The 24,650-nt window shown below is 42.5% G+C and overlaps 1 protein-coding gene across 2 annotated transcripts in view; it reads left to right on the top strand.

The window, feature by feature from the left end:
- The window catches only part of LOC135558595 (choline transporter-like protein 5-A), a 60,456-nt gene extending 38,863 nt beyond the window's left edge, over window positions 1–21,593 (top strand). Inside the window, exons 3-22 of one of the 2 annotated variants that reach the window (XM_064992515.1) lie at window positions 8,742–8,815; window positions 13,217–13,301; window positions 14,198–14,282; window positions 14,681–14,809; window positions 14,964–15,024; window positions 15,105–15,228; window positions 15,347–15,430; window positions 16,199–16,311; window positions 16,473–16,604; window positions 16,858–16,957; window positions 17,065–17,157; window positions 17,395–17,482; window positions 17,601–17,863; window positions 18,045–18,139; window positions 18,234–18,337; window positions 18,513–18,586; window positions 18,683–18,753; window positions 18,913–19,001; window positions 19,094–19,178; window positions 19,487–21,593. In XM_064992515.1, the coding sequence (XP_064848587.1) occupies window positions 8,742–8,815; window positions 13,217–13,301; window positions 14,198–14,282; window positions 14,681–14,809; window positions 14,964–15,024; window positions 15,105–15,228; window positions 15,347–15,430; window positions 16,199–16,311; window positions 16,473–16,604; window positions 16,858–16,957; window positions 17,065–17,157; window positions 17,395–17,482; window positions 17,601–17,863; window positions 18,045–18,139; window positions 18,234–18,337; window positions 18,513–18,586; window positions 18,683–18,753; window positions 18,913–19,001; window positions 19,094–19,178; window positions 19,487–19,581 (2,044 nt within the window). In that variant the 3' untranslated portion in view covers window positions 19,582–21,593. Of the gene's footprint in view, window positions 1–8,741; window positions 8,816–13,216; window positions 13,302–14,197; window positions 14,283–14,680; window positions 14,821–14,963; window positions 15,025–15,104; window positions 15,229–15,346; window positions 15,431–16,198; window positions 16,312–16,472; window positions 16,605–16,857; window positions 16,958–17,064; window positions 17,158–17,394; window positions 17,483–17,600; window positions 17,864–18,044; window positions 18,140–18,233; window positions 18,338–18,512; window positions 18,587–18,682; window positions 18,754–18,912; window positions 19,002–19,093; window positions 19,179–19,486 lie in introns of both variants that reach the window. The other variant, XM_064992516.1, reaches the window with a different exon arrangement.
- Window positions 21,594–24,650: the final 3,057 nt, after the last annotated feature.

Here is a 24,650-nt window from a genome sequence, read left to right as displayed (position 1 = left end):
CGGGCATCCAGCTGTTATCTTGTTCTATTTTATTATTTTAGGATTTCTCTGTATCAGTGTTTTCACCCCAGCAGTAATTTCAGGCCTCAGTTGGTATCATATTAGCTAAAGGAACTACTGATGACACACTGGCTTTGTTCCAGCAATACAGAGATCCTCCCCAGATGACAAACTCTTTTAGAGTTTTTGCAAAGCTGCAGACTCAACTTGGTGTATCCATCTGGATGTGGATGGGAACCTATCAAGTTAGTTGTTATATTAAAGCAGTGAGGCTGCTGCTTTGGAGTGCTGCTTTGGAGTGCTGCTTTGGAGTGCTGCTTTGGAGTGCTGCTTTGGAGTGCTGCTTTGGAGTGCTGCTTTGCCAGCTTTACCAGTTCAATGCCCTTTTCACCTCTAACACAGTAGGAGGCATATGCAGGAGAGACTTGCTGACTCACACCTGGAAACACCTGCTTGTGTCGCTTGCTCTTTCATCAGTAAATGCTGTTGTTTATCTTTTGTCCTAAAGAGACCCGTGGCAAACGTACTACTTGCAGTTTGTTGGTAGTGGCAAAGTTATGGCTAGTCTGTTTATCTTGTCTCTTCCGTTTTTTCATTTACAGTAGACTAGCAGTAGACTAGTGCAAATAGTAGACTAGCGCAAATAGAGAATGCAGAAAACCCAGCCTGTTTGATGAACGTTTGGTGTTTTGAAGTCATAGAAATATATGTCAGTGGTTTATCTGTTTTAAAGTCATACAGTACAAAAATATTGAACTGTTCTTGTTTTGTGCAGGTATAATTTCAAGACCATTTTTCACCAGCTGTCAATTTACCGTTCACAGCCATAGTTATAATAATTAATTAACTTCTCATTACCGTTCACAGCCATAGTTATAATAATTAATTAACTTCTCATTACCGTTCACAGCCATAGTTAGAATCATTAATCAACTTCTCATTACCGTTCACAGCCATAGTTAGAATCATTAATCAACTTCTCATTACCGTTCACAGCCATAGTTAGAATCATTAATTAACTTCTCATTACCGTTCACAGCCATAGTTAGAATCATTAATTAACTTCTCATTACCGTTCACAGCCATAGTTAGAATCATTAATTAACTTCTCATTACCGTTCACAGCCATAGTTAGAATCATTAATTAACTTCTCATTACTGTTCACAGCCATAGTTAGAATCATTAATTTACTTCTCATTACCGTTCACAGCCATAGTTAGAATCATTAATTAACTTCTCATTACCGTTCACAGCCATAGTTAGAATCATTAATCAACTTCTCATTACCGTTCACAGCCATAGTTAGAATCATTAATCAACTTCTCATTACCGTTCACAGCCATAGTTAGAATCATTAATCAACTTCTCATTACCGTTCACAGCCATAGTTAGAATCATTAATCAACTTCTCATTACCGTTCACAGCCATAGTTAGAATCATTAATTAACTTCTCATTACCGTTCACAGCCATAGTTAGAATCATTAATCAACTTCTCATTACCGTTCACAGCCATAGCTAGAATCATTAATTAACTTCTCATTACCGTTCACAGCCATAGTTAGAATCATTAATCAACTTCTCATTACCGTTCACAGCCATAGTTAGAATCATTAATCAACTTCTCATTACCGTTCACAGCCATAGTTAGAATCATTAATCAACTTCTCATTACCGTTCACAGCCATAGTTAGAATCATTAATCAACTTCTCATTACCGTTCACAGCCATAGTTAGAATCATTAATCAACTTCTCATTACCGTTCACAGCCATAGTTAGAATCATTAATCAACTTCTCATTACCGTTCACAGCCATAGTTAGAATCATTAATCAACTTCTCATTACCGTTCACAGCCATAGTTAGAATCATTAATCAACTTCTCATTACCGTTCACAGCCATAGTTAGAATCATTAATCAACTTCTCAGTACCGTTCACAGCCATAGTTAGAATCATTAATCAACTTCTCATTACCGTTCACAGCCATAGTTAGAATCATTAATCAACTTCTCATTACCGTTCACAGCCATAGTTAGAATCATTAATCAACTTCTCATTACCGTTCACAGCCATAGTTAGAATCATTAATTAACTTCTCATTACCGTTCACAGCCATAGTTAGAATCATTAATCAACTTCTCATTACCGTTCACAGCCATAGTTAGAATCATTAATCAACTTCTCATTACCGTTCACAGCCATAGTTAGAATCATTAATCAACTTCTCATTACCGTTCACAGCCATAGTTATAATAATTAATTAACTTCTCATTACCGTTCACAGCCATAGTTATAATAATTAATTAACTTCTCATTACCGTTCACAGCCATAGTTATAATAATTAATCAACTTCTCATTACCGTTCACAGCCATAGTTATAATAATTAATCAACTTCTCATTACCGTCCACAGCCATAGTTATAATAATTGATTAACTTCTCATTACCGTTCACAGCCATAGTTAGAATCATTAATCAACTTCTCATTACCGTTCACAGCCATAGTTATAATAATTAATTAACTTCTCATTACCGTTCACAGCCATAGTTAGAATCATTAACTAACTTCTCATTACCGTTCACAGCCATAGTTAGAATCATTAATTAACTTCTCATTACCGTTCACAGCCATAGTTATAATAATTAATTAACTTCTCATTACCGTTCACAGCCATAGTTAGAATCATTAATCAACTTCTCATTACCGTTCACAGCCATAGTTAGAATCATTAATCAACTTCTCATTACCGTTCACAGCCATAGTTAGAATCATTAATCAACTTCTCATTACCGTTCACAGCCATAGTTAGAATCATTAACCGAGCTCCAATTCTGAGATATAAAGTAGTCCTGCAGAATTTTAATTAGAAACTAGAAATTAATTCCGTCTCTTCAATGTCTATTTTGAGGGAGAGCTATGGAGTCGTTTAATGAAGTGATTTTAGAGATGGCCGTAGATTAAACCAGTCGACTATTGAATCTCAGATCTGTTTGTTCTCTTTCCAACTGCTTGTCACTCAATGCTACAAGTTGGCAAAAGAGCACGAACAGATCGGGGATCAGGCTATTGAATCCCAGGTCGCATCAATTCTCACTGACTGTTTCTTTTCTTTCAAACTGTCCTGTGAAATTTGAGTCCATAACAGCGACTCAGCAAGCAGCACAGCCCTGTTGAGTGTCCTCCGGGTTTTTAGAACAACTATCTCTTTCACTTTCTCTCAAGCAAACACACTCTCTCTTCTCCATCTCTCCCTGCCTGAGTTTAGCCTAGGTTTCTGCTCTAATGTCAGTGTGTTTAACTCTGCTCAACAGCTGGTGAATGAGAGTTAAGAGGAGAGGACAGAATGTGCAGCGCAGCAGATTCAGCATCAAGCAGGGTCGTCTCAGAGGATTGGAAAGGACAGAACTGCATAAACAGAGCAGGAAAACACTGACTAGTCCGGACAGACCTACTATCAACAAGGAGGCAGGAGGGTTTATTTCGCATGGAGAAGGAGAGGAACAATCATTTTGATTGATTAGGAAAGACAGAGTTAACTTCAACCTGTCCCACCACTCCTCACATTCTTGCTCACCGTGTGTGTGTGTGTACAGTTCTGTGTGTCTATGCATTTCTGTTAGACCAAGGGAGAGTGCTGCCTGAGCTCAGCTAAAGGCTGGGGAGCAGTAGGGAGCGTTGGGCTGTATGCTTGTGAAAGCCTGCTGTGCAGCTTAATACCAGGCCTCTCACTGACGCCGCAATATAACCTCAGTGACACACATGACCCTCTAACAGTCCTGTCCCAGTGCTGCCAATCACAACCTGGTCTCTATTCCTTGAACACACAACCTGACAGTCATGGTCTGTTTAATCAAACATTACCTCAGTGCTCTCTAAGTAGTCAACTGGGAATCCAGGCAGGGATTTCTATGCATTTAATTGACATATAAGCTGATTAAGATATATTAAACATGACTCTAGATACAGTACCAGTCAAATGTTGGACACCTACTCATTCAAGGGTTTTTATTTATTTTTATTATTTTCTACATTGTAGAATAATAGTGAAGACATCACAACTATGAAATAACACATATGGAATAATGTAGTGTCCAAAAAAGTGTTAAACAAATATATTTCAGATTCTTCAAAGTAGCCACCCTTTGCCTTGATGACAACTTTGCACACGCTTGGCATTCTCTCAACCAGCTTCACCCAGAATGCTTTTCCAACTGTCTTGAAGGAGTTCCCACATATGCTGAGTACTTGTTGGCTGCTTTTCCTTCACTCTGCGGTCGGTCCAACTCATTCCAAACCATTTCAATTGGATTGAGGTCAGGGGATTTGGAGGCCAGATCATCTGATGCAGCACTCCATCATTCTCCTTCTTGGTCATATAGCCCTTACACAGCCTGGAGGTGTGTTGGGTCATTGTCCTGTTGAAAAACAAATGATAGTCCCACTAAGTGCAAACCAGTTGGGGTGGCGTATCATTGCAAATTGCTGTGGTAGCCATGCTGGTTAAGTGTGCCTTGAATTCTAAATAAATCACAGACAGTGTCACCAGCAAAGTACTCCCACAACATCACACATCCTCCATGCAATGTCCATTGCTCGTGTTTCTTGGCCCAAGCAAATCTCTTCTTCTTATTGGTGTCCTTTAGTAGTGGTTTCTTTGTAACAATTGGACCATGAAGGCCTGATTCACACAGTCTCCTCTGAACAGTTGATGTTGAGATGTGTCTGTTACTTGAACTCTTTGAGGCATTTATTTGGGCTGCAATTCCAATGAACTAGTGACTCTAATGAACTATTCCTTTACAGCAGAGGTAACTCTGGATCTTCCTTTCCTGTGGTGGTCCTCATGAGAGCCAGTTACATCATAGCACTTGATTTTGTTTTGCGACTGCACTTGAAACTTTCAAAGTTCTTGAAAGTTTCCGCATTGATTGACCTTCATGTCTTTAAGTGGTACCGCAGTACCACCACGACTGGTCTGCAGACGTACCTCCATCCGCTGCGCCCTCAACCGGCCACTGCCGGACGTTGGAGCAGACGCTTCTACTTACCCTGGCCTGCTAACTTTAAATGGCGTGTCTCCCGCGTGCTAACGTAGTAACGACTACCCCGCAGCTTCCCTGTTCCATCTATTGCTGTTCACTGGACCATATGATCAGTTGGCTGCATAGCTGATGCCTGCTGGACTGGTCATTTAGTCACGGTACTCCGTTTAGTTTATTTTTCTTGTTTATCTGTCGGCCCCGAACTCAGGCCCTGCGTGTAGTTAACCAACCCTCTCTGCCCATTCATCGCCATTTTACCTGTTGTTATTGTCTTAGCTGATTAGCTGTTGTTGTCTTAGCTAGCTCTCCCAATCAACACCTGTGATTGCTTTATGCCTCGCTTTATGTCTCTCGCAAATGTCAATATGCCTTGTATACTGTTGTTTAGGATAGTTATCATTGTTTTAGTTTACAGTGGAGCCCCTAGTCTCACTCTACATGCCTCAGATTCCTCCTTTATCCCACCCCCCACACATGCGGTGACCTCACCCAGAATAACCAGCACGTCCAGAGATGCAACCTCTTATCATCACTAAGTGCCTGGGCTTACCTCCACTGTACCCGCACCCCACCATACCCCTGTCTGCACATTATGTCCTGAATCTATTCTACCACGCCCAGAAATCTGTTCCTTTTATTCTCTGTCCCCAACGCACTAGACGACCAGTTTTGATAGCCTTTAGCCGTGCCCTCATCCTACTCCTCCTCTGTTCCTCGGGTGATGTGGAGGTTAACCCAGGCCCTGCGTGTCTCCAGGCACTCTCATTTGTTGACTTCTGTAATCGAAAAAGCCTTGGTTTGATGCATGTCAACATCAGAAGCCTCCTTGTTTTACTCACTGCTTTAGCACACTCCGCCAACGCTGATGTACTTGCTGTGTCTGAATCTTGGCTTAGAAAGGCCACCAAAAAATTTGGAGATTTCCATACCCAACTACAACATTTTCCATCAAGATAGAACTGCCAAAGGGGGAGGAGTTGCAATCTACTGCAGAGATAGCTTACAAAGTTCTGTCATACTTTCAAGGTCTATGCCCAAACAGTTTGAGCTGCTAATTAAAAAAATTAATCTCTCCAGAAATAAGTCTCTCACTGTTGCCGCCTGTTATAGCCCCCCTCAACTCCCAGCTGTGCCCTGGACACCATAGATGAGAGGCAATCAATTCACATATCTTCAGACTTCGTTCTGTTTGGTGACCTAAACTAGGATATGCTTAACACCCCGGCAGTCCTACAATCTAAGCTAGATGCCCTCAATCTCACACAAATCATCAAGGAACCCACCAGGTACAACCCTAAATCCGTAAACATGGGCACCCTCATAGTTATCCTGACCAACTTGCCCTCCAAATACACCTCTGCTATTTTCAAACGGCCACCCCTCATCACTGTCAAACGCTCCCTAAAACACTTCTGCGAGCAGGCCTGTCTAATCGACCTGGCCCGGGTATCTTGGAAGGATATTGACCTCATCCCGTCAGTCGAGGATACCTGGTTGTTCTTTAAAAGTAATTTCCTCACCATCTTAAATAAGTATGCCCCTTTCAAAAAATGTAGAGCTAAGAAGAGATATAGCCCTTGGTTCACTCCAGACCTGACTGCCCTTGACCCGGACAAAAACATCCTGTGGTGGCCTGCAATAGCATCGAATAGTCCCCGCGATATGCAACTGTTCAGAGAAGTCAGGAACCAATACACTCAGTCAGTCAGGAAAGCAAAGGCTAGCTTTTTCAAACAGAAATTTGCATTCTGCAGCTCGAACTACAAAAAGTTTTGGGACACTGTAAAGTTCATGGAGAACAAGAGCACCTCCTCCCAGCTGCCCACTGCACTAAGGCTAGATAACACGGTCACCACCGACAAATCCATGATAATCGAATATTTCAATAAGCATTCCTCTACGGCTGGCCATGCTTTCCTCCTGGCTACCCCAACCCCGGCCAACTGTGCCCCCCCCCCCCCCCACACACACACACACACACACACACACACAAATCCAGATAGCAGATGTTCTGAAAGGGCTGCAAAACCTGGATCCGTACAAATCAGCTGGGCTAGACAATCTGGACCCTCTCTTTTTAAAACTATCTGCCGCCATTGTTGCAACCCCTATTACCAGTCTGTTCAACCTCTCTTTCATATCGTTCGAGATCCCTAAAGATTGGAAAGCTGCCGCGGTCATCCGCCCCATGACACTCTAGACCCAAACGGTTACAGACCTATATCCTTCCTGCCCTGCCTCTCTAAAGTCTTCGACCATTTCGAATCCCACCGTACCTTCTCCACTGTGCAATCCGGTTTCCCAGCTGGTCACGGGTGCACCTCAGCCACGCTCAAGGTACTAAACAACATCATAACCGCCATCGATAAAAGACAGTACTGTGCAGCCATCTTCATCCACCTGGCCAAGGCCATTGACTCTGTCAATCACCACATTCTTATTGGCAGACTCAATAGTCTTGGTTTCTCAAATGACTGCCTCGCCTGGTTCACCAACTACTTCGCAGACAGAGTTCAGTGTGTCAAATCGGAGGGCCTCTTGTCCGGACCTCTGGCAGTCTCTATGAGGGTACCACAGGATTAAATTCTCAGGCCAACTCTTTTCTCTGTATATATCAATGATGTTGCTCTTGCTGCGGATGATTCCATGATCCACCTCTACGCAGACAACACCATTCTGTATACATCTGGCCCTTCTTTGGACACTGTGTTAACTAACCTCCAAAAGAGCTTCAATACAATACAACACTCCTTCCGTGGCCTCCAACTGCTCTTAAACGCTAGAAAAACCAAATGCATGCTTTTCAACCGTTCACTGCCTGCACCCGCACGCCCAACTAGCATCACTATCCTGGATGGTTCTGACCTAGAATATGTGGACAACTACCTAGGTGTCTGGCTAGACTATAAACTCACCTTCCAGACTCATATTGAACATCTCCATTCCCAACTCAAATCTAGAATCTGCTTTCTATTTCGAAATGTAGACAATGTAGAAAATAGTAAAAATAAAGAAAAACCCTTGAATGAGTGGGTGTGTCCCAACTTTTGACTGGTACTGTAGGTCGCTGATTTTCCTCAGCACATGTGTACACACGCACTACTGTTTGTGGATATGTGACACTTTCCCGTCCCCGGTTGGATAGAAAGATGTAAGCACTTGGCACACACAGGTATACACACTGCAAGAGCCATTCTGATTGCCAAAGCCAGGGAAAGAGAGTATGGGAATGTGATGTGTCTAGAGAGAGTCATAGCAGCAGATTGTTGAGGTTAATATTTAATTTCCGTTGTGAAAGCATCTCATCATCACCATGGTCCCTTCTGCAGCTGTTTGATCTTTACCAGAATAATGAGCATGGCCTTGGTGTGTATTTATCTCTCTGTCCTCTCGTTTCTCTCTCTCTTTACACCCTCTCTCATCTCGCTCGCCTCTCGTTTCTCTCTCAGGGTGTTGAAAGCCTCAAGGATATTGACCTTTTCTTCTTCTTTCTCTCTCTCCCTATCTCAATGGGAGAATCTTAATTGCATACTCCTCGCATCCTCTCCCCTTGCCTCTTTCTCAAAACCCATTGGAGAAGAAGGTCAGAGGGAGGGACCTCTTGCTTTCTCATCCAATGGGTTTTGAGAAGTAGTGTGCAATTGAGATTCTCTGTATCTACCTCCTTTTTCCCTTTGTGCTTTTCCCTTTCTACAGAAGCTGCACAGACTTGTTTTGCTGTGTGATCTTCGTCATCGTCATCCTTGGATACATAGCACTGGGGACTGTGGGTGAGTGGACCATAACCACTATATTACTAGGACAGTGTAAGGATGTCTATACATGGAAACTCACAACTCTTCATGAAGTATAGGTCTACATGCATTGGACAAAACTCGATGTCCAGCTGTCTTGCATTCCCAAATGTCTCGGAATTATGCCAATGTGAGACAAGCATTATCCTTCTTTTCATCGTCCTGGTGGAGGCAAAGTTCTGTTACGTTCAAAACAGTGTAAACAAGCAATGAAAAGGAGATGCTACATGAGTTGTGTTTAGACATTTTTATTGTAAGCTATGATAATGCCACAGTGGCCCAAACCCAAACACACTGGCCCAAACCCAAACACACTGGCCCCATGAGTGGGAGTCAGTAGATGAACCTTTGATCAGAGGGCTCTGAAATCCCACCATCAATACTGACCACTGTGTTGGAGAAAGATAAAACGGTATAGCAGTCGGTTCTAACTACTTAGTTAGATGGCGGAGTAGTAAGATAAACACAAGAAAGGGTGTGTTTGTGTCAGAGAAACAAGAGATGGAGAGAAAAAAAATAGTAGCATAGAAAGAAAGTAGCAAGTGTGAGAGAGAAATGGTGAACATAGCTACAGATCATACATTGTGTTGGAGAGAGATACAAAGAGAGAGCGAGAGGTGTGTAGCATCTGTTCTATTCAGAGACAGTTTGAAGACGTTGGGTTCACATCACCTCTGAAAGATGGTAGAAATGACTGTTTTGATGTCCCTCCCACAGCTCCATGAAGGGCTTCTGGGCTTCCCTCTCTTATCTCTTTGTTATTTTGCTCTCCCCTCTTCTGCTAAAGATCAATCCATCGCTCAATGATTGGTTCTGCTTCAAAAGTTGTGTATGTTTTCTCATAGTAATGATCTCAGAAATGGTAAGCAGCTAAAGAATTAAAAGTGTAGGTTTAGGAGTGACTGCACTGAAGATAAAGTTGCTTCAAAATTGAATAAAAGCAGCTATTTACTATGCATGCTGTACTCTAAAATTTCTCCTGTTAGCGTCCCCCCGCCCCTTGTGAATACTTACTCGTTAATGCAATCAATTGTTCCCATTATATTACCATCCCCACTAGACGTTATAGGCAGCCCTACTTCCTATGCCCAACTGTAGCTCAATAAAAGGAAGATGTATCGTTGAGAAAAGAGAGAAGGATAAAACGCAGAAAGGGAAAATACAGCAATCCTGTGTATTGATTCTTGTAGTAGAGTTGGGTTATGACTGATATCTGGTCAGTGTTGAATAAAGTGATATTCAGAAAAGAACAGGCAGGGAGAGAGAGAAGATAAAAGCCATTGTTCAAAAATCCTTTTGGTTCAGGCCTTTTGACAGTCGCAACATGGGGTCTCTGTTGAAAAAGGGAACGTTTTCTACTGTGACATTGCCTTTGAGAACGTAGAGCTTCATTCAATCAAAACCTAACTTGCAGTCCTCAGTTGCACACCATAAAAACATACATTTAGTCCTGTAGCCAAATTCAACCAGAGAATGGCCTTGGCAAGTCAGCACACAAATAAATCCCTACAATTTTCAGAATAAGTGAATGCAGGCATCAGTTGTTTTTTGTTGTTGATATATTCAGCTTCTGAAACTTTGAGATGAGGAGCATCCCAATCCTAACCCTTCTTTGATGCAGCTGATTCAAGGTCATAGAAGCATACTGGCCAACAGCTACCCATGACCTTTAATTGCCGATCTGGCCTTATTCCTTCCAATGTCATTATTTAACCTTGTCATACAGACCCGTTATAATATAAGTTGCCCCCTTTTGCTGCAACTCAGCGCTATAGACTCATATTTTTGTATGAGTTCATTATTTTTCAATATGCCACGGCCATTCCATCTCATGTTTTAGTTTGAGTTCACCTCGTTAATGGCGTGTGGTAGCTCTGTACTCATATTTTAGTATGAGTTCACCTCGGTAAAGGCGTGTGGAGCTCTGGTCTCATATTTTAGTGTGATCTCATTCTTTAAAGAGCAGCAGGGATGCTAGCAGTCAAAACCAATAGAGCGTTTAGAGAGCTTGATATTGGAGTGATGATGAAGTCACTCTTAACTCTTCATACCGCCTGCCAGCTGCCAATGACCTCATGCCATCAGGAGAGGAGAGCCCCCCTCCCCCTCCTTCATATGCATAAACCCACACAAAATACACACACTCACTCACACACACACACACCTTACTATAATCTACTCCACTCCATGCCCATCTACACCACACAAACATCCATAATGACTTCATCCTCTCAGGAACATTCACGCACTTCAATCTTCTTTCTTTTTCTTTGCCTTAGCCTTTCTCTCTCTCTCTCTCACACACACACACACACACACACACACACACACACACACACACACACACACACACACACACACAGGATTTTCGGGTTGACTCATAACCTGCAGTCCCTGTGGTTATATCCACGGGCGGGTTTAGGGTCATAAAATATTGTATGGATGAAGTGCGGGTGGGTAGCAAGCTGGTTGACTAAAGAGAAAACAACAATGCATTAAAAGTCCATCAATGTATCATTCTTGTGCAATTCATATCTATAGGCTACATTGTTTTTTTAAAATCTGCTATAAGTGCATAAGTCTAAGCTTTATTGCCTACCTGCACATGTGCCAAATACACGCCAATCGCCAAATACTTTTGGGAACTTGAGCAGAATCTTAACGTCGATCCACTGAGGCAAAAATGACAATGTCAGAGTTGAATTCAAATAACGAAAAGCTACGAAATGGAGAGTTGAAAAGAAAGAGAATGAGGGTCCAGAAAAGTAATGTTTGGGAAAGATGAGGTGAAGTGGTAAAAGAGGATGATAGCAGGCTATGTTATGTGTGATGATTGTGAGGCACTATACATATCAGACAGTCACAAGATGGGGACTTCAACCTACTGTTCTGATGGGTTAAATGGAGACTTACATCTGGGCACTGACTGGAGGTTTATAACCTCTCACATTGTCTTCATATTAACTCCTGCTGAATTATGCATTTCTTGCAGTAAAATGTATACATCAAATGTCAATTGTCACAGGAACAGGAGTGGAGAAATATTATAGATTTATTTCAGAACGTGAAGTTAGGGACCGTCTGTAAAGGTGCTTTCTTATCAGCATCATAAAAGCTGATAGTATTTCTACCACATTAAATATGCATCCAAGCCGAAACTGACATCTTATCAGAAACATGTTGGCTCGTTTTCACTGCTTTTAATTTCCTTAAAACCGGCAACAACAAACAAAATACTGCACCCCCTGTCAAATTCTTCTGCCGTCTCTGACTGAACAGTGCATTTTCTATGGCCCTATTAGCGGGTATAGGGTCTTGTGCGGGCCTCAGATTTGAACTTTATCACATATAGTCAAGAGGTTGCGGATGGGTTATTAGGAATTGTGGCAGATGCGGATGAACAAACAGCTGGCGTCACTAACACACACCATTATCTCTCATCCCTGAGGCATCTTGTGTGGTTTGGGGGAAATCCTCTGGCGGTGCTGATTTCCAATAAACGTTGACCATACTAGGAAGATTCATTCTGACATCATTCAGTGTATGATTTATTCAGCATAATTACTGATTCGCTTTGATTTGTAGAGCAGCTGCAACCATACCATACATCAACAGGGCAAGGTCGGCACATGCCCATCCATCGCTATATCTCCTTATAAGTCTGTTGTTTTAAGTCTGTCATTCACTACGTGTTTCAGATACTGTACAGAAGCATCCCATTTAGAACCTGATGGTTCTGGAATACTACCATAATGATTCTGTTAGTCAGTCAGACTGTTCCGTCACTGACAGCCTCTCATTCATAGAGAAAAGGTACTACTATTGATCAAAACGAATCGACACACAGACAAACATGCACGTATACACACACATACACACACACACACACACACGTGGTGTCTTAGAAAGTGAAATATCCTTTCCTGGTTGCTTTCTGAACAATGCTGTAAACAATGCAGAAAATAAGCCTTAGAAGAGCAGTAGCCTCTGGAATGAGAAGTGTGATTGCGTTTTTTACAGCAGAGCAGCAGTTAGACACACAATGACCTCGTCTTTAAAACCCTGCCAGAGGAGCTGAAGAACACTGAGATTCTCCGATACAAAAGAATCTGAACCCTTTGATTCAGGGAGTGGGAATAAGACTTCAGTCTATCCAGACTTTTCATCTATATTTATTTTATTTCGGTATCAGAAAACAGAGATAAAAGAGGATGATTTATTCTCGCTTCCTCTCTCCTTCTTTCTCACTCTTTGTGTCTCTCTCTCTCTCGTTCTCTCTCGCTCTCTCTCCATTTCTCTCTCGATCTGTTTGCTTCTTTCTCTCTCATTCTGTCTCTCTGTGTCTCTCTCTCTCACTCATTCTTTTTTTCTCTCCAGCGTGGCTACAAGGTGACCCCAGGAAGGTGATCTACCCTACAGACAGCTACGGACAATTCTGTGGGCAGAAGGGCACTCCAAACGCGTGAGTAATTGCTCTAGTGAGTGATTAGCATACCATTAGTACTAAATAGGCCTTAGATCCTTTTGAGGTCATGATAATTCCCCTGTGCCTTATTTGCTGCTATTAATTGGTGCTTACCTGCCAATTAACACACCTGTCAGAGGTTTCCTCTACCACTGATCCTTTGTCAGATACTTTTTCATCCCCCTGAATTCAGTTAACAGATCTAGGATTAGATGATCCTTAACTTTAAACTTCCATCTAGCCCTAGTGTGGCCCTCTGAACTATTGGCTGGTTCTTTATCTAAGCACTTCAATGCTACTCAATTGACCATTTGCCCATTACAATTAAAATGCACCTCACCCCCACACACAGTTCCCATTGTCAGTGAAATCAAACCCAATGAATCCAAAGTCTAATACTGCATCCCCACACTAAACTGCTCGGTGTTGAACTCCCCTCATAGAACTCAAGCATGATTGACAGGCTATAACCATGGCGAGGAGTCGTTCTTTATCGACGGCTGTAAAGCTGTGATAAGGCAGTTTGTGGGACCGGGCTATGAGATAGGGAGTAGTGTGTTTACTCCCAGCTAGCCAGGGCCCTCAGATCTCAGCAGCTCATAATTAGCACTGTGTTTTTCTCCCAGGATTATGGGATTGTGATGGAGTTTAGCCTGGAACATGTGTAGAGAAGAGACTACATCACTCTCTCACCCGTTATACTGAAACACTGGAGCATACAGGCTACAATTTACAAACATTAAGAGGGATATTAGGATATTAGTCTTTTTTAACAACATTGTATGTCTGACTATATGAGGGCTTTTCTCTGAATCTGTCCTCTGTGCCACACAGCCACCTAGTGGTAGAACTGTATCACTTCTAAACCGTGTCAATGTTTGTTCTTTCTATAGAAAAAAATCCACACTGTTCTACTTCAACATCCTGAAATGTGCCAACCCTGCTGTCCTCATCAACCTACAGTGCCCGACCACTCAGGTATTCATAACATATTGGTCAAGTGATATCAGAGAAAAAATAACAGAGTAATGAAGTATTTAAGTGTAGTGGCTGTTCAGACCTGGGGGTCATATCAGCCACGGAATGAGTTCACCTTGGGGCTCATAGTAATGGCTGGAACGGAATTAATGGAATGGTATCAAACACGTGGTTTCCATGAGTTTGATATTCAAAATAAATATAGTCGCACTCCCAGTAACTTATTGGGTAAATCACCAACGTTTTGGCATCACTTAGCCTTCTTCAGAAGTTTGATACCATTCCATTTACTCCATCCCAGCCATTATTATGAGTCGTCCTCCTTTCACCAGCCTCCTGTGATATCATCTTACTGACTTTTAATAAAAATGTGTGTATGTGTGTGTGTTTCCTAACAGATGTGTGTTTCCAAGTGCCCGGACAAATTTTCCACCTATACAGATGTGCAGTTGCAATACCAAATCACTGCCGCGCCCTGGGACTACTACAGGCAGTTCTGCAAACCAGGATTCAACAACCCAACAAAGGCATGTACCATGTATGTATGTATGTATGTATGTATGTATGGTGGTACACATATGGTATACATATGGTTCTCAAAGGCAGTGTGTAGGCAGGAAACTGTTAGGATGTGAACTTTCCATTGAATGCAACATCTTGATCTTTGCTATTTATTTTCAGCCCATTGCACAAGTGTTACGAGACGAGGACTGTCCATCGATGATTGTGCCTAGCAGACCATGTAAGTACAGGGGAGGGGGGGGGAGACGGCAACTGGCAGGCTATTGTGAAGTGATGATACTGAATTGTCTTGTCTACTAGTCCTGCAGCGTTGTTTTCCTGACTTCATCACTCAAAATGGAACCCTGACGGTGGCCAAAAGAACCCACTTCAAAGATGCCCTGGACAAAGCCCGCAGTGTGACTGAACTAAGAGACGCCGCCAAGTGAGTTACAAAGACCGACACACACACACGCTGAGGTGCGTGTTCATGCATAAACACACAAACACACAGAGACATTTCTGTAAGAACAGCAGTTTTAGAATAGTTTTGTCTCCTGCAGTGGCATCACAGGTCTGGTGGATGCTAAGGAGGTTGGAATGAAGATTGTGGAGGACTACGCCGCCTCATGGATCTGGATCTTAATGTAAGAACCTACATGAAAACTAGAATACTTCAGTACTTACTATAGGATTCTGTAGTAAACTGTAGAATACTTTACTACATCTTGTAGTATCCCTCTATCATGTGTAATACTTAGTATATAATCTACTACACACTACAGTATTATCCACAAAAATACTACAGTAATGTCCGCATAAACCCAATAATAAATACTTCAGTATTGAATTTGCATATACCCAGTACATTCCCCTCCCCCATTTCCCAATTTGTGCCACGCATAAGTGAGGAACCTAAATGCCAAGTTTAACCCATATATTGTGTACCCTACAGGTTATAGAAAAGAATAGTAGCTATGAACTATCAGTTCAGACCCCAGTCCTACCTACGTACCTAGCTACCTACCACAAGTTATGGAAAATGTGCTCTTTTAGTATTTCTCCAGTAGGAGCCTGCACTTCTTCATCAAAGAAAATTAAAAAAAAAACATGATCTATAGTAAATACAACAGTAAAGTCTACAAAAACACTACATGAATTACTATAGTATATACTACGCTTTTATTTTACTACAGAATTTATACTACAGTTTACTGTAAATACTACAGTAAAGTCTACAAAAACACTAATGGGTAATACTATAATATTTATAGTACTTTTTCATGTGTGAACCCTTACTGGCAGAGATACACTGGTTTGAGTTATTATAAGGGACAATGAATTGTTCTGTATGGTACTTTTACGGTACTGTAAAATGCTATATTTAGAGAGTGTACTGTATATGATATTTCCAGAGGTCTGGTGATGGCTCTGGTGGTCAGTCTGATCTTCATCCTGCTGCTACGTTTCACTGCCGGACTCCTCCTCTGGTTTACCATCATTGCAGTCATACTGGTCATTGCATACGGTCAGTATGTGTGTGTGCCTGTGTGTATCTACCTGTTTGCTCGCATGCGTGTTTAAGCGGGTGTGTGAATGTGTGCAATTGTGCATATGTACGTTCGTGCGTAGCCGTGTGTTACCAGTGTCTTCTCACCTCTTTAACCTCGGCTTTCTGTGACTCTGTAGGAATATGGCACTGTTACCTGGAGTTCTCCCTGCTGAGGCAGCAGCCCGGGGCAGATGTGACCATCGTAGACATTGGCTTCCAGACAGATGTCATGGTTTACCTGCAGCTCAGCCAGACATGGCTCATCTTCTGTGAGTCATCACCTCTCTCATGACGATCTCTCTCTCAGCTTTATCTCAGGGCTGAGTCTCTTTCAAATCATTTAGGCTGATGACCAGTTTCAGTAAAAGTAAAACATTTCTCAAAGTATATGGTTGTTCTGTAATACATTCTTTCATTTACTTTACACATTACAAATTGAGAAAATGTTTGGTTAGGATTGATACTATGGTTTGGCTCAGACTCTAACTTTCTGCTGTCTCTCCTCCCCACTCTCTCTGTTAGTGATAGCTCTGGGTACCATAGAAGCCTCTATCCTGATCATTCTTATCTTCCTGAGGAGGAGAGTACGGGTGGCTATCGCTCTACTGAGAGAGGGAAGCAAGTAAGTCAACTAATAGTAGCAGTTTCTGTGTTCTCTCACTGTTTCTTCATTTAGTTCAAAAGTATATTTTCAATGACTGATGTTCTTCTTGTGCCTCTGGTCTCTAGGGCCGTCAGCTACATCATGTCAACACTCTTCTACCCAATCATCACTTTCCTGCTGCTGGCCGTCTGCAGCTCCTATTTTGCCGTCACCTCTGTGTATCTTACTCTTACTGGTGTGGTATTTCTCCACTCGAGGACGCTGTTTTTGCATTTCTTTGTTTAGCGTGCCGTTCATGATAACCATCAACTCCCAGATGCTATACAGTTGTTGTATTGAATGCAGAGTACAGAGACACAGAATGGAGTACAGAGACACAGAATTAATTGAAGAAAGTGGTGTTGTATTTTTGTACAAGAGCAATTTTTTTTAACCTTAATCAGCATTACACCCAGATTCCTGGCCTCCTCTGGAGATGCCATCTATAAAGTAATGGCTGCTGAGCCCAACTGCATGTATGCAAACAAGACATGTAATCCTGAGGTAAGTCCCCTTTTTCTCCACTCAATCTAAGTATCCTGCAGACACACACAGAAACTCGGGTTGAGTACCCCAGATTTGCATGGATGGTAATCCGGTATTTTCACTATTTCCATCTCAGACGTTCAACAAGACCAACGTGTCTAAGACGTGTCCGGGAGCCCAGTGTACATTTGCGTTCTACGGCGGGGAGACGCCCTACCACCGCTACCTCTTCATCCTCCAGCTGTCCAACCTGCTCATCTTCCTGTGGCTGGTCAACTTCACCATCGCCCTGGGCCAGTGTACCCTGGCTGGGGCCTTCGCTTCCTACTACTGGGCCCGGAGGAAGCCCCAGGACATCCCCCCCTGTCCCCTGTTCTCTTCATTTAGCAGGGCCATACGGTAAGGAGCCTTCCATACCAGACTACAAATACAGTTGATTAGCAGGGTTACTGGAAAAGTTACTTTCATTATGGCTCAGGAGTTGTTTGAACCATGTGTTTAGAGGGTTTGGGAGTTGATGATTTTTATTAATGATAGACTGACTAACGCAGATGTGCGTGTGTGATCATCTGGGTTACAGGTATCACACAGGCTCACTTGCGTTTGGTGCTCTAATTCTGGCCGTGGTTCAGATGGCCCGAATTATCCTGGAGTATCTAGATTCTAAACTCAAAGGTGAGTTTGGCTTTAGGACAGTATAGTACAGTATTAGATCATCTAGTCCTGAATGTGACTCTGGAGTAACTCGTCACTAATGGTCTGTGTTCAGGTGCCAGTAACGTGGGAGCACGCTTCCTGCTCTGCTGCCTCAAATGCTGTTTCTGGTGTCTAGAGCGCTTCGTCAAATTCATGAACAGAAATGCTTACATTATGGTGAGTATGGTGGTTTGTAGGTGTCTATATGCACTGACACTTACATAGCTGTTCTTCGGTGTGAAGTGGTGCTAATTTAGCGACAGAGTCAGGGGTAGCTGAATATGACCGCACAACTCAATTGTAGACTATAGTGTAACTCAATATGGTACCATGGTCTGTGTGTTCACTCTAGATTGCGATATATGGGAAGGGCTTCTGCATGTCAGCTCGAGATGCCTTCTGCCTACTGATGAGAAACGTAGTCAGGTAAGGCCCTCTGAATCCAGGGCTGGATTGTTAGGCTACCCAGTTGGTGGCACCTTACTGAGCTAACCTCACCGGGTTCCCCCCTCTCTACTGCAGGGTGGCGGTGCTGGACAGAGTGACTGACTTCCTACTGTTCCTGGGGAAAGTGCTAATAGCAGGGAGTGTAGGTGAGTCATTGCAAAAAACATATTTTTGTTCTTGTGACTTCTGTTTTAGTCTACGGTTATTAAGAGAATTTATATTTTCTTTGACTGAAATCAGTCAAAGGTATAAATATTTGATGAAGCGTATCTGTGGGTATTTACAATGTTGTTTGTGTGTTGCAGGCGTCATAGCCTTCTTTTTCTTCACACACAAAATGCCCATCTTTCAGGAAGAAGTGCCGACCTTGCATTACTACTGGGTACCGTTACTGGTAAGAGGCCCAAAAAGAAAGGGTATAGCAGTGGGTATATCCTACATTCAGCTGGGTATTGATGGTGTATTATCGTGTCTTCTCATTGGCAGACGGTGATATTCGGGTCCTATTTGATCGCTCATGGATTCTTCAGTGTATATGCAATGTGTGTAGACACACTGTTTCTGTGTTTCTGTAAGTAAAACCTATGTATTCATCTTCATAGATATGCTTCCAAAACACAGTGGTATTGGTTGATGATTCATTATGGTTGAATGCAAAAAAAATCACATCTGAAAGAATACGCCTGCTCTCATTCTGACCTCTGGCATCTTTGATTGACTATTCAGTCGATCCCAATATCAAGGCTTTGGCTGCTTTACAACTGTAAAAACCACCATGGCTGTTCACTTGCTTCACATTCGATCTGAGCACCTCTAACCCCTCTCTCCTCTCCCTTCCTCCTGTATCCCTTTCTCCACTCCTTCCATACACCCCTCCAGGTGAGGACTTGGAGAGGAATGATGGGAGCTCTGAGAAGCCTTTCCTCATGTCCGCTGGGCTTCACAGTATTCTGAGAAAAACTGACCACCACTGAGTGACACAAAACAAAACTGTCCTACAAACTAATAGCTTTACTCTTCTGAGATATTTAGCATGCTTTAAACTCAACTGAACAGAGCTGAACACTAGCTACCTACACTATGCTGTCTATCAGCTAGCAAGTAATATCAGTCTCTAATGGATGATGAGACCACTGGCTGTGACTATTGCAACTCAAGAACCTTCTCAACTCTTCAGAATGAACACGGACTGTGATTTTGAGGGACTCTGAGATTCCTCTTAAGAACTCTTACATTGACTATGACATTTGTGATCATTCAAATAATTATTAGAAGTACAGGACATGGACAATGAGACTAATAGTGTGACTATTAAGCATGAAGACCTTGCTACTGCCTTACCTCAAGACTAGGAATTTGCAGGCAGCAACTCTTTTGGAACAAGGTCAGGTGGTCAGACTTCACTGTGACTTGTTCAGATAATCCAACAAACTCGTAACTCTCTGGTGCAGTGAGAGAGAGAGATTTAGAGACTTCTGGTTTGCTCCAAACACATCAGAGGCTATGCATATCCAACCTGCAGGACACTACTATTGTCCCGACCATCTTCATTCATCCGCAGCAGCTGTACTGTAACTGTAGTTTACATGAACAAGGGACCTTAATGCAAAGAAAAGTGCAGCAGACTCTGAGAGAACCCTAAATTGTAGTCTGACCAACACTTGCTCTGAGGACTTTGTCTTTTAGCTAATGCTCAAACTAGTTGATTTATGCTACTCAAAGTCAATATTCATTTCTATTGGAGTTCCAAATACTTAGCCACTACAGGCTAAGCAACAACAGTGTCAAGGACAATCATGAGAAATTTGACCATGTCACACTACTGCAGTCAACAGTGCAGTTTGCGGTCAAAACGTGAAACTGTGGTCACCTTTACACCCACAAATGGGCTCAGGTACGGCACGGGTAGCCTGTATTGTGTGTGTGTGTGATACTACACTGTACATGTATGTTAGTGGAGGCTGCTGAGGGGAGAATGGCTCCTAATAATGTCTGGAACGGAGCAAATGGAATGGCATCAAACACCTGGAAACCATGTATTTGATACCATTCCACTGATCCGCTCCAGTCATTACCACGAGCCTGTTCTCCCCAATTAAGGTGCCACCAACCTCCTTTGATGTATGTTTGGAGGGACTAGCTGTTCCGAATAAGGGCTTCTGTATATCTGATATGCTCCTGTCCTACTGTATGAATATTGAATCCTATTGTTTCAACTTCGTCAAAACCGGATGGTTTCACTTTCAAATCAGGATTTGATTTTGAAGTCATGTCATCTCTTGGTCCTGATAGGATCTCATTAAAACTGAATGGTGTTTCTCCCTGGCCAATGGAATACTCTCCATAATCTACACATACTGTATGTTGTGTGATAGGAAAATCTGCAAGCAAACAAAAATCCCTATGCCTAGCTTTGGTTGCTGTATGGTGGATTACAGTTGCCTGAAGTGCTGATTTTTATTTTATTTTACCTGGATGACCACCCCAGTTCTGGCAAATACTTGAGGAGACTATCAAATACAGAGAATGTGTACAAAACACTGGTCGAAAGCATCCACTATATTAAACAGAAGGCTAAGGCAGATCCTGTGGAGATTCAGAAAAGTCTGTGTCACTGCAATTTAAGATCCATTGAAAAATAAATGCTGTTTATCTAGCTGAGCATAAGGTTTTATGTATGACTTAATTGCAGGTTCTAGTTAATGTGCCTAGCTGGTTGATAATGGAGGCTTTTACTTTAGGCTAAACACCTTTTTAGACTCCTGGCAATAGAAGGATGTCAATGTCATTTTGGTAGAATTTGTACTTCAGTGGTAGTACAAATGACAAAAGTGCTATGTTTTTATAATGTCAATTACATGTACATGCTCTTTTCTACATTTTGGGATGAATATTTAATGTATATTTAATTTGGGATTTTCTTTTGTAAAATTTAGTCAATGAGAATGTGAAGTGACCTTTATAAATAAAATACATTTGAATAGTTCCATGTGATTTACAGCATTTGATGTACCATGTAATGCGTTTACACCAACAATTTCTACAGTGTGAAAACATGGGCAATATTGAAATATTGTGCAAAGCTACAGCTATTGCAGGTAAAACATCAAAATCACTGTAGAATCCATAAATCCCAATTACCCGTCTATTCTTCCTCATTTTGAGTTTATTTTAAACTCTGAGGGCTCTATTCAATCTGAAACGCTGAAGCAGAAGGCGTTACAGATTCTCCTATAGAAATGATTAAGGTAATTTACGATTGAGCCAAAATATGCAGCGTTTACCGTGAATGCAATCTCCACTAAAGTGGGAACATTGCCTTTAAATTTCATCCCAGCTGTAGAGCTGAACTTCCTCGATCCGGATTGAATCACCCCCTTATTTCCAGTGCTGGATCAAGAGTACAACCAAAGATTATGGAAATTCTGACAAGGTACTCGTCTCTCCGCCCTAACAATGGGAGTCGTTGTCCACAAAGCGGCACAGTGGGTTGTCTAGCTCCTGCCAATCCTTTTTTGGATTGGTGGATACATCTAATTTATTGTCATCTTTTTAAAATATTCAATGAGGGTTGTTGACATCAACCGCCTGTATTCAATGTAGAGAGATGCTATGCTACTAGCCACATGCCATTAATATGCATAGCCGTCTCAAGACAACTCTGGTATAGTTCTCAAAATTGCTGGGATTTCAAGTGACCTACTTATACACTACATAATACAAAAGTATGTGGACACCCCTTTAAATTAGAGTATTCGGGCTACTTCAGCCACACCTGTTGCTAACGGGTGTATAAAATTGAGCACACAGTCATGCAATCTCCATAGACAAACATTGGCAGTAGAATGGCCTTACTGAAGAGCTCAGAGACTTTCAACGTGGCACTGTCATAGGATGCAACCTTTCCAATAAGTCAGTTCTTCAAATTTCTGCCCTGCTAGAGCTGACCCGCTCAACTGTAAGTGCTGTTATTGTGTGGAAATGTCTAGGAGCAACAACAACTCAACCGCGAAGGTCACATAAGCTCATATAACAGGACCACTGAGTGCTGAAGCAGGTAGCACATAAAAATTGTCTGTCCTCGGTTGCAACACTCACTACTGAGTTCCAAACTGCCTCCAGAAGCAATGTCGGGAGTTGAATGAAATGGGTTTCCATGGCCAACCAGCCGCACACAAGCCTAAGATCCCCATGCGCAATACCAAGCGTCGGCTGGAGTGCTGTAAAGCTCGCCCGCCATTGTACTCTGGAGCAGTGGAAACGCGTTCCTTGGAGTGATGAATCACACTTCACCATCTGGCTGTCCGACGGACTAATCTGGGTTTGGCGAATGCCAGGAGAAAGCTACCTGCCCGAATGCATAGTGCCATCTGTAAAGTTTGGTGGAGGAGGAATAATGGTCTGGGGCTGTTTTTCCAGTGGAGGGAAATCTTAACGCTACAGCATACAATGGCATTCTAGACAATTCTGTGGCAACAGTTTGGGGAAGGCCCTTTCCTGTTTCAGAATGACAATGCCCCTGAGCACCAAGCGAGGTCCATACAGAAATGGTTTGTTCAGATCGGTATGGAAGAACTTCACTGGCCTGCACAGAACCCTGACCTCAACCCCATCAAACAACTTTGGGATGAATTGGCCTAATCGCCCATCTGTCCATCCGCCGTGTTGGGACCCTCTTCCTCTGGTACAACGATGGTTTGTGTCAGTAGCTCGAGCCTACCAAATCAAAATGTATTTGTCACATACACATGGTTAGCAGATGTTAATGTGAGTGTAGTGAAATGCTTGTGGTTATAGTTCTGACCTTGCAGTAATATCTAACAAGTAATCTAACAATTTCACAACTACCTTAAACACACAAGGGTAAAGGAATGAATAAGAATATGTACATAAAAAATATATGGATGAACAATAGCCAAACAGCATAGGCAAGATGCAGTAGACGGTATAAAGTACAGTACATACATATGAGATGAGTAATGTAGGATATGTAAACATTATTTAAAGTGCCTAGTGATACATTTATTACATACATTTTTTAATAATTAAAGTGGCTAGAGATTTAAGTGAGTATGTTGGCAACAGCCACTCAATGTTAGTGGTTGCTGTTTAACAGTCTGATGGCCTTGAGATAGAAGCTGTTTTTCAGTCTCTCGGTCCCAGCTTTGATGCACCTGTACTGACCTCGCCTTCTGGATGATAGCGGGGTGAACAGGCAGTGGCTCAGGTGGTTGTTGTCCTTGATGATCTTTTTGGCCTTCCTGTGACATTGGGTGGTGTAGGTGTCCTGGAGGGCAGGTAGTTTGCCAACGGTGATGCATTGTGCAGACCTCACTACCCTCTGGAGAGCCTTATGGTTGTGGGCGGAGCAGTTGCCGTACCAGGCGGTGATACAGCCCAACAGGATGCTCTCGATTGTGCATCTGTAAAAGTTTGAGTGTTTTTGGTGACAAGCTGTGTTTCTTCAGCCTCCTGAGGTTGAGGAGGCGCTGCTGCGCCTTCTTCACCACGCTGTCTGTGTGGGTGGACCATTTCAGTTTGTCCTAGATGTGTACGCCGAGGAACTTTTAAAACTTTCCACCTTCTCCACTCCTGTCCCGTGTGGATGGGGTGGGGGGGGGGGTGTATTAAATGCTGAGCTGTAGTCGATGAACAACATTCTTACATAGGTATTCCTCTTGCCCAGATGGGTTAGGGCAGTGTGCAGTGTGATTGTGATTGAGTTGTCTGTGGACCTATTGGGGCGGTAAGAAAATTGGAGTGGGTCAAGGGTGTTAGGCAGGGTGAAGGCGATATGGTCCTTTACTAGTCTCTCAAAGAACTTCATGATGACGGAAGTGAGTGCTACCGGGCAATAGTCATTTAGCTCAGTTACCTTAGCTTTCTTGGGAACAGGAACAATAGTGGGCCTCTTGAAGCATGTGGGAACAGCAGACTGGGATAAGGATTGATTAAATATGTCCATAAACACACCAGCCAGCTGGTCTGGGTATCCCACATGCTTCAAGAGGGCCACCATTGTTCCTGTTCCCAAGAAAGCTAA

The sequence above is a fragment of the Oncorhynchus masou genome, chromosome 17, assembly GCF_036934945.1.
Source record: "Oncorhynchus masou masou isolate Uvic2021 chromosome 17, UVic_Omas_1.1, whole genome shotgun sequence".
NCBI classification, from domain to species: Eukaryota; Metazoa; Chordata; class Actinopteri; order Salmoniformes; family Salmonidae; genus Oncorhynchus; species Oncorhynchus masou.
Note: the sequence above shows the minus strand (reverse complement) of the source record. Positions and strands in the feature narration are given on the sequence as shown.